At 27.1% G+C, this 18971-nt stretch overlaps 1 protein-coding gene across 1 annotated transcript in view; it reads left to right on the top strand.

Moving 5' to 3' along the window:
- LOC136980493 (cytoplasmic dynein 2 intermediate chain 1) overlaps window positions 1-18971 on the top strand; it is a 47084-nt gene that overhangs the window by 15809 nt on the left and 12304 nt on the right. Inside the window, exons 7-19 of the mRNA XM_067276623.1 lie at window positions 3061-3165; window positions 3716-3916; window positions 3990-4144; window positions 4242-4365; window positions 4453-4561; window positions 8900-8997; window positions 9080-9203; window positions 11127-11203; window positions 11282-11358; window positions 11461-11536; window positions 11626-11734; window positions 15843-15915; window positions 16009-16040. Coding sequence (XP_067132724.1) covers window positions 3061-3165; window positions 3716-3916; window positions 3990-4144; window positions 4242-4365; window positions 4453-4561; window positions 8900-8997; window positions 9080-9203; window positions 11127-11203; window positions 11282-11358; window positions 11461-11536; window positions 11626-11734; window positions 15843-15915; window positions 16009-16040 — 1360 coding nt within the window. The remainder of the gene's footprint in view (window positions 1-3060; window positions 3166-3715; window positions 3917-3989; window positions 4145-4241; window positions 4366-4452; window positions 4562-8899; window positions 8998-9079; window positions 9204-11126; window positions 11204-11281; window positions 11359-11460; window positions 11537-11625; window positions 11735-15842; window positions 15916-16008; window positions 16041-18971) is intronic.

Raw genomic sequence — 18971 nt, 5'->3', positions numbered from 1 at the left:
GTTGTTCTGTATTTAAAATTTTTAGTGGATGAAGAGAGAGTCGGGTTGATTGCTAAGTTATACAAAATAAAACAAATAAATTTTATTTTATTTTTTGAAAAATTTCTGAAGATAAAAAATTTAGAATTATGTTCAAACAAAAATATTAAGAGTCAAATAAAACAAACAAAATATTAAGAATCAGAGTGCCAAGCAACTAAGAAAACTTGGAAAACCTGGATATGTCAGGGAAATTTGGTAAATTTTGTGGAATTATCAGGGAAATTGAAAAAAAATTCTGTTAATTTTCTGGAACATGTATATGGTAAAATTGAAAAAAATTATAAAACATACTAATAATGAACTGATAAATTGACTTAAATGTTAAAATATCAATAAGTTTATCAACTATTGTTTCATAAGTTTGATGTGCATCATCATTCTTTAATAAAGCATATTACAAACACATATTCAAGAACACTGCCTCTGGGAGGTATGTAGGTAGATGATATGTATACCTTTATATGGTTTGAAGTGGAAGGATGAACCCACTGATAATACTATAATCTTAATAAAGACTGATAAGTGTCTCTTGAGTTAAAAAGTTATGGGCTAAGCTGGTTGCTGAAGTTTTTGTCCACTAAAAACATATAATTGCTTGACCATTAACCATATCATGTTAATGGTCAAGCATTTAAATATTGAAATTTGTATAGGTTTTATGTAATGTGTTGAAACCTAGGATTTGTGGTGTGGTTTCACTCAAAGGTATTAATTTTATGAGAGTCATATGGGAAAATAGTCTGAGTGGTTCGTGGTGTCTATGAGAAGCCAGTTTTTATTTAAAAGCCTTGAAAAGGTGTGATCACACAAAATATATGAATAAAAATTTCATTTCTATCACTTCTGATGCCTTATCTATATAAAATACTTGTATATTGATAGTGTTATTAATTTTATAAATATTTTTGTATAATATGATCCTGTAAGTTATCTGGCATCTGTGAGAAACTACACATTTTTTTGAAAAGTGATAAAACTAATGCAGAAATTTTTATTGCAGATAATATCTTTAGGTAGCAATTTCTTCAGATTTTTTAACTGATTTCTTTCATTTGTCACATTCTGTGTATCAGCGTTAATGGTTTTTATGCTAGATTTAGTGCATTTTTGACACACTGTGTTTAGTGAACTTGTGTTTAGTACTTAAAATTAACTATCACTGTTTGCTTTGTTTAGCTCAAAAGTTAATTTATGAATTAAATAATAATTATTTTTCATATTTAACAGTAAATGAAAGAAAAGTTTTAACTGTTTCCGAAGTAGTTTAGTGCTTTTTTAGTCTGGAATCTACAGCAAGGAGTAGATTTAGGAGGATGTATGGGAAACTGTAAAGCTTTCTGAGTAAAGCCAATAAGTCAGATAGTAAAACATTTTGTAAGGCAAATTGTTTTTTTTCTGCATCTCCCTCTAAAAATTTCTGAATCTGCTATTGTCTAGAGAGCTGTTGAAAAATATCATTTGTCATCTTTGCTTCTTTAAATAATTTGATTTCTGTTTCTTGTGAGTTACAGTTTTATTTCTATTTTTTAGAAAATTTGAATCCTTATTTTTTTATTAATGTGATTGTGAATAGCATTGTCAGAAATAATTCTTGCTATCTCTACTTAGTAAATTTTGATGTCTTTAGAAATTGAGCTCATTTTAAAAATTTGTTTGAGATATTTATCTTTTCATTTCTCACAATCTTACATTTTATGGATGATTGATTACCATTTATTTTTATTTAAATCAACTCCCAATCTTGGAGAGCCCACCAGTAGCTAAGTGGATAAAACCACTGAACACTGGTAATTGGTTGTAAGTTCATAACTCGCCAATGAGCTGGTCATGTGGGGTTTTCTGGATTTTCTTCACATTAGTAACACCTAAATAGGGGCCAGTTTTTCATAAAAGACCTCCTGGGAGGCCTTCCCCTCGGCAGATTGCTTATGTGTCATGTTGCCATAATCGAATTAAACTAAACCCAATCTTGGAAACAAGTCAATTGGATATTCCCAAAATAGTAAGAGAGAGGTCCTGGTGTTTTTTTTTTTATTTTGTTTTTCTTTCAATAAATGTAATTATTCTCTCTCATATCATGTGATGGTTGTTTTACTTTTATCATAATTTCACTTGAATATTGTTAATTAAATTATTAGCTACAAAGACATGTTTTACATTCACTATTTTAATTCAGTAAATTCTGTCAATATTTTCTAAAGCAAATTACTGGCTTTAAAGAAATATGTACAGTAAAACCTGTCTATGGCGACCACCCATTGTTCTTTCAAAAAGTGGTCTTTTAGACAGGTGGTGCTGTAATACTGTATTTCCGCACATATTTTCTGAATTGAATCCCAGTCTTTAAATAAATCCTAGGAATAAAGGTACAGTTAAAAATAAATCTCAGTCTCAAATAAACCCCAGGTTGAAAAACATGGACAACACATTGAAGTACTGCAAAGTACAGGATAATGTAGTTTAGAGTGAGAAGTGTCTTAGAGTTGGACAGCAGTTTCTATTCCAAGGTTGATGGGAACATATTTGGGAATAAAATTGTAAAATATTGTTGAATATTGAGTGTAGAAAAGTTGCAATCGAATTCATAAGTCAACAGCTTATCAGCCAAAGATTAATTAGAAAAACTCAAATTGAAGATAATGAGTTTAAACCAGAAGATGATAGTAAAGATCTTGATTCTGACAACATCAAAATAGACATGAATGACAACTTAAAAATCAAATCAGAATATGCTGAATCAGGTTAACTATGAAAACAGTAATTATTTCAAATTTAGCTACAGCCCGTAAATAGTTTTGCCCTACAGTCAATAAACAGTTTTGATAGTTTTAAAAATGTATGAGTAATTAAGGTAGTTCTTTCACTCATTGCCTGTTGTAAGATAAACCAACGGACCTCAAATAAATCCTGGGAAATATGAACAGTTCATTTTAAAAATAAATCTGGGATTTAATGAGGAAAACAGTGTATAGATATGAATTTTAATGAAACTAAATTTATTTATGTTTTCATTTCTAGCAGTCATCTTATCTGTCTCCAAAAACTGTTAAAGAAAATAAATTACAGAACACTTTAAAGGAAAATTCTGATGGAAGTGATTATAATTATGAAGATGATTTTGAAGTAATATATCCATTTTAAGATTTTCTATTTTATAAGATTAAGTTTTTATAAGAATTTATTGTTTAGTTTGCTTAATTAATAAAGCATCTCTTTAATGTAGAATAATGTTTAGTAAAATTATTAAATTAATAATAATTTTAAAAATTTGAATTTTCGCAGGTTTAAAAGTAAAATAATAATCATCTCATTGGCTTAATATTCTTCAATTATATTAAGTATCATTCTCGAGTTATAATTAAGATACCTGGATCTTATAAGTTTTAATTGAATAAATTTTTCAAAATTTACAAAGTTCAGTGATTATATTTTGTAAATATAAGAATTTATTTCAAATTTTGAAAATAAAAGTCCTGAAATTATTATTGTTTGTATTTTTTCTTTGGTAAAAGTTCAAATTTTCTGGGAGCCTTATTATTCAGTTCAAATTATTTAAATAATTCGAACTGAATATATTGCATACAAATTATTAATATTTAATTAGAATTTAAGAGTTATACTCAAAAAAGAATGTACTATTTTGTTGTTTAATACTTTCATATTCTTTTTAAAGGATTATGAATCAGATTTTGAAGAGGATGATGATGATGATGATAACGACGACAATGATAATGAGATAGAAAGTGAAAAAATAAATTCAGACATTGATGATGATAAAATTAATAATGATAAAACTGAAACGATGATAGAAGAAAGTGAACATAAAAATAATTTGAAAACTGAAGAAGATAATCCATTTAACTATTTGAAGAGGGTATAAAAATATATATATTTTTTATTTTGTTAGTATGTTTAAAATGATAATTATAACAAATTTTCAATTTTAGAGTAAAAGTAGTAGGTATTATGAAGAGCAGCCATATGGAAATGATTGGGAAGTTCCAAAAAAAGTAAACCAGTTTCAGAATTATACACGAACATTCATCAATTTTAAAACTGTTCAAAAACAACAAGAAAGAAAAAAAGCTTCAAATAAATTAAGGTATAACTGGTACTTTTTATAAAATTTTGAAGATTTTATGAATCAATTAAAAATATGCTTGAAAAACTTGTTTTTTTTTTACACTGATTTATTTTAGAAAGCGAGGAACTGAACTATTAGAAATCATTACTCTTGATCAAATGACATTCGATCTCTTCGAATTACCTCCAGTAAAGTATGATGTTTATATACGTCGTTTTGGCAGATCCAATACAAAACAGGTAAATACAATAAAATTTCAATATATTTTCCTAATTACTGGTCTTTGAATTAAGTAACTTATTATTAATTTCTTTCCAAATTATTAGGTATTTGTTCAAACTGAATATGGCCATGATGAAGAAATTCAAACTAATGAGATAAATTCAAGAGAAAAATGGACACAAATTCCACCTAATGATCAACATGGTTTTGGAGGTATTTAAATATAAATGTAATTGTAGAAATAGCAATTATATATATATATATATATATATTTATATTCTTGTATATTTGTGGTTACATATTAATGATCATGATAACACAAAAACAAAATTGTTTCTAAATTTCTAAACAAGTAAAGCTTAAAGTGGTGCTTTTGGCTTAGAATTTTATTTAAAAATTTAAACTTTTTAAAGCAAAACATAATATTACAAATACAGTAGAAGTTTGTTAATCTGGCACCTATGGGATCAGAGTGGTGTCAGTTTATTAAAAATGCCAAATTATGAGATATCTTTATATTTTTTTGCAAAATTTAATGTTATACACAATCTGAATATTGCTGACATTCTGTAAATTTTGTATCAGCATACAGTGCTGTGTGTTTTGGATTTGTTTATGCACACACTTTAATCAGTCTGAAGATGACACAGTGCATGACTATGAGTGTTAAGATTGATTAAAAAATTTTCAAAAATGTTAATGAATAGGTTATTGCACAAAACCATTTACAATGTGCATGTATTTATTTTTCAGACATGCACTGTATATTACAAAATCTGTATCTGCTCTTAGTACGAGAAATCTATTTTTAGGTGCACTGTCTTTGCATTGGCTTATGGGAAAGAATTTGCATCACTCATGAACATTACTGAACACAAAATATGTGCTAACTCTAACAAAACATTGTTTATTCAACAGAATACTGTATAGACTATATAATAATTTCTATGCAGTTTTTTATAGTTTTCTGTCCAATATATTTCAAATTGCAATGCATAAGACTCCTCTAACTATTCTTGAGACAACATTGATGGGACTGTTTCATCTGTGTGGATCAGGTGATTGATTTCTTCTGCCTTTATAAGGTGGTGTCCAGAGTTTATTTCTGCTCAGTATCTTCAATTCACTACATGTCCAAACAAATTCCAATTTGCAAAATACTAGCATCATGGATTATCATCAGACAATTCCATGTTATCAGCTACTTTTCAGAGGGTGCTGATTTACATACAGTTCATTTCAAATTATTTGGTACCAGATTATAAGCTTTTACTATAATATAATAGTCTTTTTTTTAAATAGAAATGTATAATTTTTCAACTAGAGTTTGGTAAGCAATTCGTTTATAAATTGGGAGACAGTTTTCTATCAAATCTTATTAACACAGTTTAGCAACGATAATTTATTGTAAAAATATGAAATTTTTAAATTAATTTAATGATAATTTTAAAGAATATATTTAAAATAAAAATAATGTAAAAATAAAATAAAATTTTTGTCTTCTTTGATACTCTTTTGTACACAACGAAAACACTTATATGTCCTTACTGGGTACAGAAGAACATCAAAGAAGACAAATATTTTTAATACTAACTTCAACTTTAAATGTATTTTTTAAAATATCAGTATTTGATTATTAAATATTATTGAAATTCCATAAATAAAATTTTAATATAATTTTTTAAAAATTGTATTCAAAAACTAAGTAAAATGAAATTTTTTATTTAATTTAAAATTTAAAAAATTAATCAAATGTTATTAAATACTAAAGAAATGAAATAGTAAAGCTCTGAGCTCCATGTACAGGATGGTTCATTTTAATCAATCCACTGGAATAAATTGAAAAATATACATCCTGCAAAATCTTTTTAAACCAAAAATGTTAAATTGTTACATAACTCTGGATATCTTCTATTTCGAAGTTAAGACAATGACGAAAATATACACATTTTTGTTCCAAAAATGTTAAACTTCAATGGGATCACAAAATGACATTATCAGTTTTATTATAAATGGTGCTACAATCAGTGGGTGTCATCTTCATTTTCTTAAATGGAAATTCCCATTTTTTTATTGCATATTATGATTCTACATAGAAAACTTGTTTGTTTTCTATGTATTGGGACCTTGAATAAGTTCTCGCTGTTTTACAGCAGGGGGCGTTACTAGAACTGTGTGCGTGTATTTTTAGATGGTGACGCATCTGTAAGGAAGTACAATAAGCGACCTTGAAAATCAGTATATGTCATTCCACCGAAGTGTTAACAACTTTTTTTCTCGTGGTGTTAAAAATGTCGCATTTTGTGCCAAAAAAAGAGTATTTGCGGGGAATTTTATTGCACTATTTTATTCAAAAAAAATCTGCAGCTGAAGCATACAGAATTCTTGTTGAGACTTACGGTGACCATGCTCTGTCGGAAACAACATGCAGAGATTGGTTTGGACGCTTCAAAAATAATAATTTTGACATTGAAGATAAAAAACGTTCTGGAACACCGAAAAAGTTTGAAGACGAGGAATTGGAGGCATTACTTCATGAAGACTCATGTCAGACGCTAGCTAAACTTGCAGAATCATTAGGAGTTGATCATACAACAGTTTCAAAACGTTTGAAAGGATTAGGAATGATTCAAAAGCAAGGACATTGGGTGCCGTACGAGTTGAAGCCGAGAGACGTCGAACGGCGTCTTTTCACATGTGAACAGCTGCTTCAACGGCAGAAAAGGAAAGGTTTTCTGCATCGTATCGTGACTGGGGATGAAAAGTGGATTCACTACGATAATCCTAAGCGTAGAAAATCATGGGGTAAGCCTGGCCATGCATCAACATCATCGGCAAAGCCGAATATCCATGGCTCAAAGCTTCTGCTCTGCATTTGGTGGGATCAGCTAGGTGTAGTTTATTATGAGCTGCTCAAACCGAATGAAACCATCACAGGAGATCGCTATCGACTACAATTGATGTGTTTGAGCCAAGCATTAAAAGAAAAACGGCCATTGTACGAGCAGAGACATGACAAAGTGATTTTGCAACATGACAATGCTCGGCCACATGTTGCACAACCGGTGAAAACCTACTTGGAAACACTTAAATGGGAAGTCCTACCCCACCCGCCGTATTCACCAGACATTGCCCCTTCCGATTATCACTTGTTCCGATCGATGACACATGGCCTGGCTGAGCAGCACTTCCATTCTTATGAAGATGCCAAAAATTGGGTTGATTCTTGGATAGCCTCAAAAGACGTATCATTTTTCTGACGTGGAATTCAAATGCTGCCAGAACGATGGGAGAAAGTAGTGGCTAGTGATGGACAATACTTTCAGTAACATGTTTTGTATTACTTTTTTTAAATAAAGCATTAATTTTTACGAAAAAACAGCGAGAACTTATTCAAGGTCCCAATAGAATCTAACATGTTCTGAAACATTTTTTCAAAAGATGTAGAGTACTTATCAGAAGTTATGAGTATTTCAACTTCTACACAGCTGCCATATCTTTTGCACATGTATCTGTGGATATCTGTGAAATTCATTGAAAATAGGAAGAAAAATGCTAAATATAACATTAGGAAAGTATTATTTGATGGAGTCAATCTTTTTCTTAAAAATTAACTGATATCAAAACTCATGCCACAGTGTGTTAAAGCCATCAGGCTTGTGATAAAGAGATGTTGATCTTTGTTTATTTTTAAAATCTGTTCACAAGCTCAACTTGAAGTCATATTAAATTTTCTCAATACATTTTTCATATTAATTAAACTTTTAGCTGAGTGCTTAATTAACATGAGTTCCTTTGTCTTTCACAGTTTTCTCCTATTGGAAACTATGTTCAAAGACATTTCCAATTTCCTAAATGTGTAAGTCAATTTTATATTGGAAATGTCTCACAATTCCGTGGCACATTTGTACAAACTGTTTGCAATACAGACAAACTGCCTGTCTACATAAAAATATGTTATTGCATAATGCACAATAAAAACTGGAGGTTCCCATTTAAGAAAATAAAGTTGGTTGGTACTACAATTAGTCTAACATCTTTGGTTTAATAAATTTTTTGCAAGATGCATATTTTTCAAGTTATTCCAGTGAGTTGATTAAATGGACCACCCTGTAGAATAAAGAAAGAAAGAAAAATGTTATTGTGATAAATTAATGTTGAGATTGCATAGTTCCACTTAACAAAATAAGACTCTCTTAAGTGTACTGTATAATAAAAATTTTGCCCTGTATACTCAGAAACATGAGACTAAAATATTTTCTGTTAATTATAAATAGCTGCCTAAGTGTTTAGGTATTCGTCTGGGATTATTTAGGATGGAGCACAAACTTACACAGAACTTTTGTTTTATGTGGTACATGAATAAGTGAATTTTCCTGATATGTGGAAATTGACTAGAGTTTTTAAATAAATAGATATAATATTTTTAGTTAAGCTTGTTTGAAGTATAATGTTCTAAAGTTTTTTTATTGGTTTTAGTTAACATGAAATAATAATTGTTATATTTTGATTTTATATTGTTATATGAAACAAACATTGTTATATTTTTAGGTGATTTAGAAGAAGAAAACTCTAAAAATGTTACTTGGAATTCCAGGTTGAAAACTGATGCTATTTATTTAAATAAATTTGTCCAGAATGTTGGTCAAGTATGTAAATTTGTACACTTCAAATATATACATATTAATATATTAATTTTTAATAAACAAAAATTATATTTAATTGATTTAGATGATCTTACATGTCTTAGAAGAAGAATTAACAGATGTTTATCTACAAAAACTCTCAGAAAATTATACAAATATTAATTTTAGTCAAGGATTTATACAGACTGGTTCATTATCTCTTTTGTCAGGTAATTTATAGTTATAATATTTGCTATTTAAATTTTTTTTTCTAACTATACATTTAAACATAATTAAGTAGCCATGTTATAATTTATAATTGCAAAATTTACAAAATATAAAAGTAGAACATTAAATAGAAATTTTGTAAAATATTTTACATATTTTATTTTATAAAATTAATTTTTTTAAATTATTTTTTGAAGTAAATTATTAAGTTAAACATAAGGTTATTTTAAATTCAATTATTTTAAAATTGTTTCAAATTTGAGACATCTAAAGGTTGATATCAAGAATATTAATGTCTATATGCAGGAAAGATTAAAGTGAATTTAATCAGATTAAGAAATTAATTAATTTTCAATGTTATATCAATCTTGAAACTTATTGAAATTAGCTAACCTTAATAATAATTTATATGAAATGATTTAAATAAAGTCAAATTATTCATTCCTACAACTTTTGAAAATTATGTTTTGATATAACTTGCTTTTTGCAGTACCAAAGTTATCAGAAATACAGTATTATGTTTTATTTAGTAGTTATAGATTGTTATATTTTATATTTAGTTTGCATAACTCAATATTGTATGCTGCTTCACTAAGGATAATTTTTTTTTATTAAACAATGAAATAAGAAATAATTTAATTATTCTTATAATTGATACACTCTCCACATGACTATCTTTTTAAGCCAATCACTATTGGACTCATAAGTCATATGGCTATGTTGATGAGCTTTAAAGTATATTGTTTTTAAACCACTTTAAGCCAACCACTTTTATACCCAACTAATGACCATCTAGATACATAATCCCTTTGAGTGAAACTGTGAACAGTTTCATCATTCCAGATGGGATAAAATCTAAACCATGGGCTTGTTTACCATGTAAACCACTACAATGTTGGGTATGTTTCACTGTTGCATTAGGTGTAAAAGTTTATCTCAATCTTATTTTTTGCTACTTCAATATCTTCATTTTCTCTTATATGATTCTATGATGGTAAATATCCATAATTTGCTATTAATATCCTTAACAACAAGTTAGTCTATGTTTTATTCTTATGTTTTATTTATTCTTATTAAACTAAATAACATAACAAAGCTAATGAATTTAATCTTTTCATTAACAGGGATAGATAAAATACAAATGATGACAATAAATTTGGATAGAATTTGGGCAGTTTTTGGAATTCATTAGGCCTAAACGAGGGATCTGCTTGACCAAATAGAAATGTTGAAGGCATCATTTTATCGAAAAAGTTAAAACAGAGAACACAAATGTTCATTTCATATTACTTTAAATCAAACATTAAAGAATATGTGCATTACATTTTCGTGTACAGTACACAGAATTATATGTGATGTATTAATAAATAAATTTCCTTGCAGTATAATATTAATCAATACATATCATTTTTTTAAACAGCTATTGCAGTATTGCCTGCATGGTAGCCTGTGTAGTATTACACTAAAATACTACTGGAAATAGTGAATACAGTAATCTGTATTTATTATATTTTTGTCATTCTTTTTGATAAGACTGCCTTTTGAGGTGAATAGTTTTCCTAAGTTTTGGGATTGTCATCTCAAGAAGGTTTTACTGTACAACATAATATTATTAGTAACAATATTATAATGTTAATAATTTTTTTTCATTTTAATTGGCTGAAATTATCATAAAATCTATTATGTTCTTGATTCTTTTTGAACAAAGTTAATAAAAGAATTAAATAGGTTTAAAATGTAGAAATCATAATTTATTTTAAAAAGATTTTACAGTAACCTATGTTCAAACTTCACTATATCAGTTCTTTTCAAAATAAGATAGAAAATTCAAGTTTTAATTTTTATTTTGTCTACTGTTGTTAATTTTTTATGAATAGTTTTGAAAACTTTCCTAATTTATTATTATAATTTTTTTTTTTTTTCAGAAAGTCCAATAACTTATCTCAGTTTTTCCAATATAAAAACTAATTTTTTACTCTCAGTGCATTCAACTTCTATTAATGTAAGTGATGCTATTAACATTTTAATTTTTATTTTTAAAAGTAATCAAATGATAGTTATTTGTCATCGTTTTTGGCAGCAGATACCAAATTCTGTCTTAAATGAAAAAGGTATTATATGTATTTGGAATATCAATCAGCCATTAAAACCAGAAAGGTAGTTAACAATTTTCGAATATATTTTGAACAGTATATTTTTACTTGTTTTTATTTTATTTGTTTGAAAACTTAATTTTTCTTGTAATTTGGCTTGTTATAGAATATTAATATCTAATGGTCAACCAAGCTGTTGTTGTTTTGGTCCAGAAAACATTGATATTGTTATTGCAGGAATGGTTAATATCAAAATAATTTAATTTTTAAACATATGTTTATTGTTATATTAACATTAATCATTTATTTTCATTTACATTTATGAAATTAGATAGATGGATCTATTGCTCTCTGGGATTTACAAGAAGAAGCATCATTACATCCTCAGATTGTTCTAGATGAGAAAGAATGGTCAATAAGAACACCTACTTATAACACAGGTAAAATGAAAACAAATTTTTATTTTTCAGAGTTTTAGTCAAAAAAACTGTTTGATTTCAACTCAAAAACTTTTTCTTCAGAATTTATTTATATGAATATTCTCATAAATTGAAAAATGTAATGTAAAATAAAATAAATAAAAATTTTCAAAATGAATTAATATGCTATTTGAATTAAATATTAGACTATTTTTTATGTAATTACAGTAGAGCGTCGAAAAGTGGAACCAATTGGGACTGGGGTCCTTCCAGTTAATGATTTGTTCCAGTTTCCGACTTTGTACGAAAAAATACATTAACCTGTCCGATGTTCAAATTTTTCTCCGTTGCGTATCGCTTCCTGTTGAATTTTTCTCCGTTGCGTGTCGCTTCGTGTTGAATTTTCGTCGATTTTAAGCCTAACGAAAATTTTTATAATAATCATCGAGGCTATCGTATCGTTAAAAATTATTTCTGCATTTTGTACAAACAAAATAAATATATTAAAGAATATAAAAAACATGAAAATTATACTTTAGAAGTAAATTTAGTATCAAAAACATTCGATTCAGCACGACACAGTCTGACTGAAAATCGTTCCACTTTCCAGCCATTCCACTTACCGACGTTCCACTTATCGACGCTCTACTGTAATATAATTTTCTATAAAATGAATCTCTAATAAATCAAATGCAAACTATACTACTTTATTAAATACTAGGAACAATAAAAGTAATTTGATATCGATTATTGATAAGTAAAGAACAAATTTATATGAACTTAAAATTGCAATATATGTGAATACATATGCACATAAAAATGCCAGATATATATAATGTTATAGATGCATTAAAATGCCTGAAATATTTATTGTGCATGTTAGAATCTTAACCTAATATACAGCAAAATTTGCAGATTGAAAAGCATGCATACTTTACTTCTGTCTGTTAACAAATCTTACTAATGTCTATTATGTCACACTTTTTTAGGTGGGAAGAGATAAACATGCGACAGTAGATGACACAAAGGATTTGAAAATTATAATGAAACAGACACGTATTAGAATAATGTTTTAGGTAGGCAGTGCACAATCAAGTCAATTATGAATAAAATTATGTTTAATAAAATTTTGTAACTTTCTGTCGTATATAATCAATCATTATTGAATTTATTTCTATATACACAATTGTTTATAAGATGTTGGAGGATGACTGAGTTAACCTAGTTTCCTTTGTCCTATAATTATGTTACCAGTCAAAATTTTTGATTTACTTGGACCCAAAGTAGTCACATAGTTTTATTTGTGGCCTTATACAAATGATGAGAAATGAATAAACATTTTTATTAAGTTATTAACTAATCATAAATTTAGTGTCAAAGTTGGTAGTGATATTTTGTTTTCAACTAATATCATGAACTCTGTTAAAGTTAGTTTTAGTGCAACTAGAACTTACTTATGATCAACTGCTGTTTTAGCTTGTTTTTATGTTTCATATTATGCTGATGTAAGGATGTTTCAACATGCTAAGATGCTTGAAACCATTTGTTTTAGCAGGAAACAATTTGTGACTTACAATAGAATAAACAATTTTTCCATCTGTTTAAATGTCTAGGATTGTTCTCTAGGATTTACAAAAACTGTTGTACATACTTTTTTAGCAATTCAGCACTATTTTTGCTGTTTTACCCATATCATTGATTGAATCAAACTCAATATAACAAAATCTTTTTTGTGCATGCTCCATATGCAGAAATTTGACTACTTTACTCACAGGGAATTTTCTCTCATATACAGTCAAACCTGTTTTTGTGCGGTCTTTATCTGTGCGATTTGTTTTGTGCGATTTTTTTTTTGTGCTGTATATGAAAATTTCAATCAAATTGGAACATAATTGAATCCTGTAAAATTTTTAAAAACTCTATTGGTTGTTTTCTATGACATTAGCAGGTGTTTTTCATTTTTTATTCAGTAAAATTTTTTCTCATACGTTTATTTCGGTCCCCTCTTATTTTAATAGCATAAAAACCATAAATATTATGTTATATTTGAACAGATGCGGTAAGTTAGCTTCCCTCCAGCTTTAGACTGCAGGTGTGAAATTTCAGGCCTTGTTAAATGAAATAACACTTCCTGCAGCTATATTTATCAAATAAAATCATTATTTAACGATTATTTTTAACTTTTTAATGTTAGATTCGTATTTAAGTGGAAATAATTAATTAATATAAAAATTAAAATTCTTAGAGGATTTTTTTCCCCATTAGGTGTTGCAGAAAAAGGCCCAAGGAGTTAAAAAAGCAATTCCTAGTTATTTTCTACGTGAGACTTTTTTTATGCAGTCCCTATTCACCGCATAAAAAAAATGTTTTTAATTGTGTTGCGAAAACTATTTTTTATAGCCACTCGTGAAGTTTCGCACAATTTTTTTTTATGCATTTTCTTTTATGCGGTCCTTATCCCCCCACATAAAAACAGGTTTGACTGTATTTAAATAAACAATACATTTACACAAGGTTTTGAAAGGTTTAAATTTAACATTATTAGATTAATAAATATAACATTTACATAATGAACATATAGTACACTTCACGCCAGCGTTTAGAAAATTAAATAAATGACACTTCCATGTAGCGCGTTACTAACAGCAATTTGATAAAATTCAGATGTACTCACAAGTACATCTGAACAGCTTACAGCCATCATTCTGAGGTGAAAATCGAATACATTTATTACCAAATTATCAGCTTTTTAACAGACTTTTCAAATTACGTAATTCATGTGGATGGAATATAGAATAAAACATTGAAATTGTAATAATAAAATATTTTTATAGAAATGTGCTGTGATGATGTAAACTCCCCAAAAGTACATAAATAGCTGTTATCAAATCACTGTTAGTAACACCGCTACACGGAAGTGTCATTTATTTAATAACATTTACAATAATTTTAATCCAATTAATTCAAAGGAATTTGAGAATTTGAAAAATAAAAGATTTTCATGACAATGCAAACACACTCATTTGTGGGACTTAAAAAAGTGTGAGTTAAACAGCTCAAATTTAAAACATTTGAATTCTGCACACTCAGATGTAATTGGATAATGGAATAATATTTCTCACAAACTATATAAGCACAAAAAAGATACTGAATAGATAACAGAAAAGGACTTTTAGAATAGATTATTTTAAAAGAAATACTAAATTGTAACACTTATAATCATGCAAACAAGTTATAAAGTTTAAAAACCCTTCTTTACTCCCAAAAATGATCAAATCTGCAAAATATGTATTATTAGACAACCATAATTTGATTTACTTGGACCCAAATCATGTTTATATCAAGATTTCAACATCATAACATTTAAGGAAAATAACATACAAATCTGGTCCTTATGGATAAGAAATATAAAAATTTGATATAAAATTATTTTAAAGAAAAGATTTTTAATATCAGCGAGCAAGAAAATTTATCACTTTAATTTAGAAAATTTTCATAGTAAAAATTTCTTTTAACTGAAGATATTTTTTAATTATGTTAAATAAAATAATCATTATTTTTCTATTGTTATACCTTTGATTAATACAATAAACTTCAACTTAAACTTAATATTTAATCTACTCAACACCAAAGTTTAGTTTACTTTTACTTACATAAAAATGTATATATTTATAATATAACTTACTATTACGCTATTAGCAAAAATGATAAACAATATGGAGAAAGTTTTATTTTAATATTTTAAATCTATTTTTAAATTTTGCTGTTATCATAATCATTGCAAAATTAAATGAGTTATGATTTTTTGTGAGGTAACAGTACCAATACTTTTGGGATATTAAAAAAGAATTAATTTAATATCATAGTGGATTATATGAATTAACATTAAATAATTATTTAAACAAAAAAGAATAGAAATTATATACATACAGAAATAAATATGCTTTTAAAAAGTTAACTGATTTTTATTGGAATGTATCTTTACAATTTTCATAATTTTATTAACATTAATTTAATTTCATCAAGCTTAATATATACATAATTAATTAAATTTGAATTATTGCATTTAATTCCACTTAGAAAAGATTTTATAATTTTATTTAAATAAGTTTTTTTTTAAATATTACAGCAACAGTTTTAAGAGAAGAAGGTCATCGCAGTTGTGTTGTTGCAATTAAAACTTTACCTTACTCATCATCTGGGTAATGATCTTGTGACTAATTTTATTTTTTTTTATTTATGTGTTTATATTTAATACATTTAGTTTATCTTAATAATTTGATGATAATTTCTAGGGATGTTTCATCACCATCAAAGAAGAAGTTAAGTATGTTTTCCGTTTTTATAAAAAGAATTCTGTCAATCTCAGATTTTTAATTTTCAGTGAATATCTCATAATTCATAAGACTGAAAAATGTATCTTGATAAATACTTGAAAAATTACTAAACAGCTATATATTTTCACATTTTTATAATAAGATGTCAAATTAAGTTTTAATTTTTATATAATATTTATTTTATTAAGTTATAATTTTTTGTATTTCTTGATTCTAAGACACTTTTTTTTTTTACCCATTTTTACTAGTTCAAATTAGACATGCAACTTAAAATAAATAACATTTTACATTCACAGTCCAAAACAACAATCAACTGTTGTCACAAGTAAATGATACAGTGCACCATTTAGATCTTTGGCCTTCAAGATAACATTAAAATTAATAGTCGCTGTATATACAGAATAGCATGGAAGTAGAACTGCTAAACATTTCTTATTTCATAGCCTTTGCATTGTTTTTCTAACTTATTGTAAATAACAAACCTTAATAAAATTGATTAATTTAAAAGTTTAAATTCAGACTAATGGTATGGGTTTATCCATAAACCATCTGTCCCAGTTTAAGGGATAGAAGGATATAAGAAAAGATTATGTAATATAAAAAACCAAGTGGCCATAATTATTTTAATAAAATAAATTATTTTGGAAAAATTTTTTTAAAAATTATATACTGAATTTAATAATATATTTGTTATGGACAAAGTGATTAATACAGGCATTATGAATAATGACCAACAAAATCGGGCATTGTAATAAATTTCAATAATCTATCAAATTGACCGGTCATTATGAATACCGCTATTACCTAGTCAGGCAAAGTGATAATAATAGGTTGAGGAATGATCATCTGACATACACTAGCCAATCAGAACTTGCATCTTAGTTGCGCATGCGTATTGCATTTAGTACCGAATTTTAAATTTATGTGATCAGTAGTTAATCTTTTTTCTTTGACAAAAGAAATGATCATGGAGGAATCATTAAGTGATATGAATAATCGCTTCAACAACCGATTAAACAAGTTAATAGCAGAAAAAGGTGAGAACAATCAAATTTTTACAAAATCAGCATATTTGTCAATGATACAAAAAGTGAGAGTCAAAAATGAAACTTGCTTCTAAGTTACCAGAAGAATATCAGTTAATAGTACTTTGAAATAATTCACAAAAAATAAATATTTCTAAATGAAATAAGTGGAGTTTTCTTTAATCAAATTTTAAATTTGGTACTAAACACAATACGCACGTGCGATTCAGTGCTGATTGGCTAGTGTATGTTGGATGACCACTCCTCAATGTATTATTATCACTTTTCCTGACTAGGTGATAGCAGTATTCATAATGACTGGTAAATTTGATAAATTAATTAATATTTATCACACTGCGTGTGCTTTTTGGTCATTATTCATAATAAAATCACTTTGTCCATAACATGTTGATATTTTTAGTTAGTCAATTAAAGCAGCCAATTTTCTTACAATATCAGTGCATGATCTGTTAAGTGAAAGTGCTATTTGCAGTACTTTTTATTCTCTTTATCCAACATTTATACTGTACAGAAATGCACAGTGCTCAAAGAAAACTTTGGATGAAAAATTAATGCTGACATTGGTGTATTAAAAATAAAATAATTCCTTTTTTTTTTGTTTGAAAGATTGCAAAACTGAGTTTTAAAAGAATCTGACTGGAGAATATTAGTTTTAAAAATTTGATTTTGTAACAAATGACATTCTCTCCATTTTTTCTTAACTTTTGTTTTCAAGGACTTTGTCTTCAAAAAAATTCATCATAATTATTGCCATTGGACGAAGATTTATAAAAACTTCAGTCAAATCTTTCTAAAAATTTGCATTTATAAAACGTTCACAAATTTTTTTTCACATTTACAATGGAAATTATATTAGTTCTTAATGTAGACTTTTAGCCTACATATAATGAAAAATAATTATAGTTTTACCCTTTTCAATTTAATCCATTAATTTTTTACTTTCTGAATTTTAACTAATTAAATTCATATATAAAATAATAAGATTGTATTTATTTATATTATGTATTTATATGTATCAGGTTATATATTTTTTTATAAATTTACATGCCATTTCTATAAGATATATAATAATAATAATAATTTATTAGTCATATTAGGCAGTAGCCTGTTATTACAGGGAGTTATAACTTAGAATGAACATTGATCATAGTAATAATTATAATATATTCAGTTTTTATCAGTTAGTATTATTACAATCCAGGTATGTTTTTGGGGTTTTTGACACATTTTTTTTATATAGCAAATATAATAGTTTTGTTGGAAGGTTGTCATTGTCTCTGATCTTATATAGAAAATTAACAAATCTTTTGACAAAGAACGGAGCTAATCTAAGTCTGTTGAGTTAAATTCTAAGAGCGTAACCAGCAATATTGCATTCCAATGTAAAAATTTTTCGAATAAATTTATTTTGAATGGATTCGAGTTTCTTATAATTTGTTAGACTCCAAATTGGTGAGGCGTAGGATTCGCATTAAAAATTATAGAGGTAAACAGTCTAAAATGACTAAATATATTTTTAAGCTTAATATGTGTACAAAGTTTCACCATGTTATTAATCAGACAATTTGATTTCTGAACGACTTTTTTATATTGCTTTTCGAAAGTTATTGTGGGGGTCAGTATAATTCCCAAAAATTTTATCTCTTGTACTATCTCTAATTGTACTTTGTTCATCAAGAATGATGTGCTTTTTTTTGCAAGTTTGGATCCATTACGAAATATCATGACTGAGGATTTTCTTGGATTGATGCTTAATTTTAATGTATCGAAATATTTTTGTATATTTCTAATTTTTCTTTGAAGACCTGCTGCTGTGGGTGCGACTAGTACAATATCATCCGCATATGCTATAGAGTGGATTACTTGGCCGTCTAT

Source organism: Centruroides vittatus, unplaced genomic scaffold (assembly GCF_030686945.1).
Source record: "Centruroides vittatus isolate TY-2023 unplaced genomic scaffold, ASM3068694v2 contig_7, whole genome shotgun sequence".
Classification (NCBI taxonomy): Eukaryota; Metazoa; Arthropoda; class Arachnida; order Scorpiones; family Buthidae; genus Centruroides; species Centruroides vittatus.
This window is presented reverse-complemented; position numbering and strand designations above follow the sequence as displayed.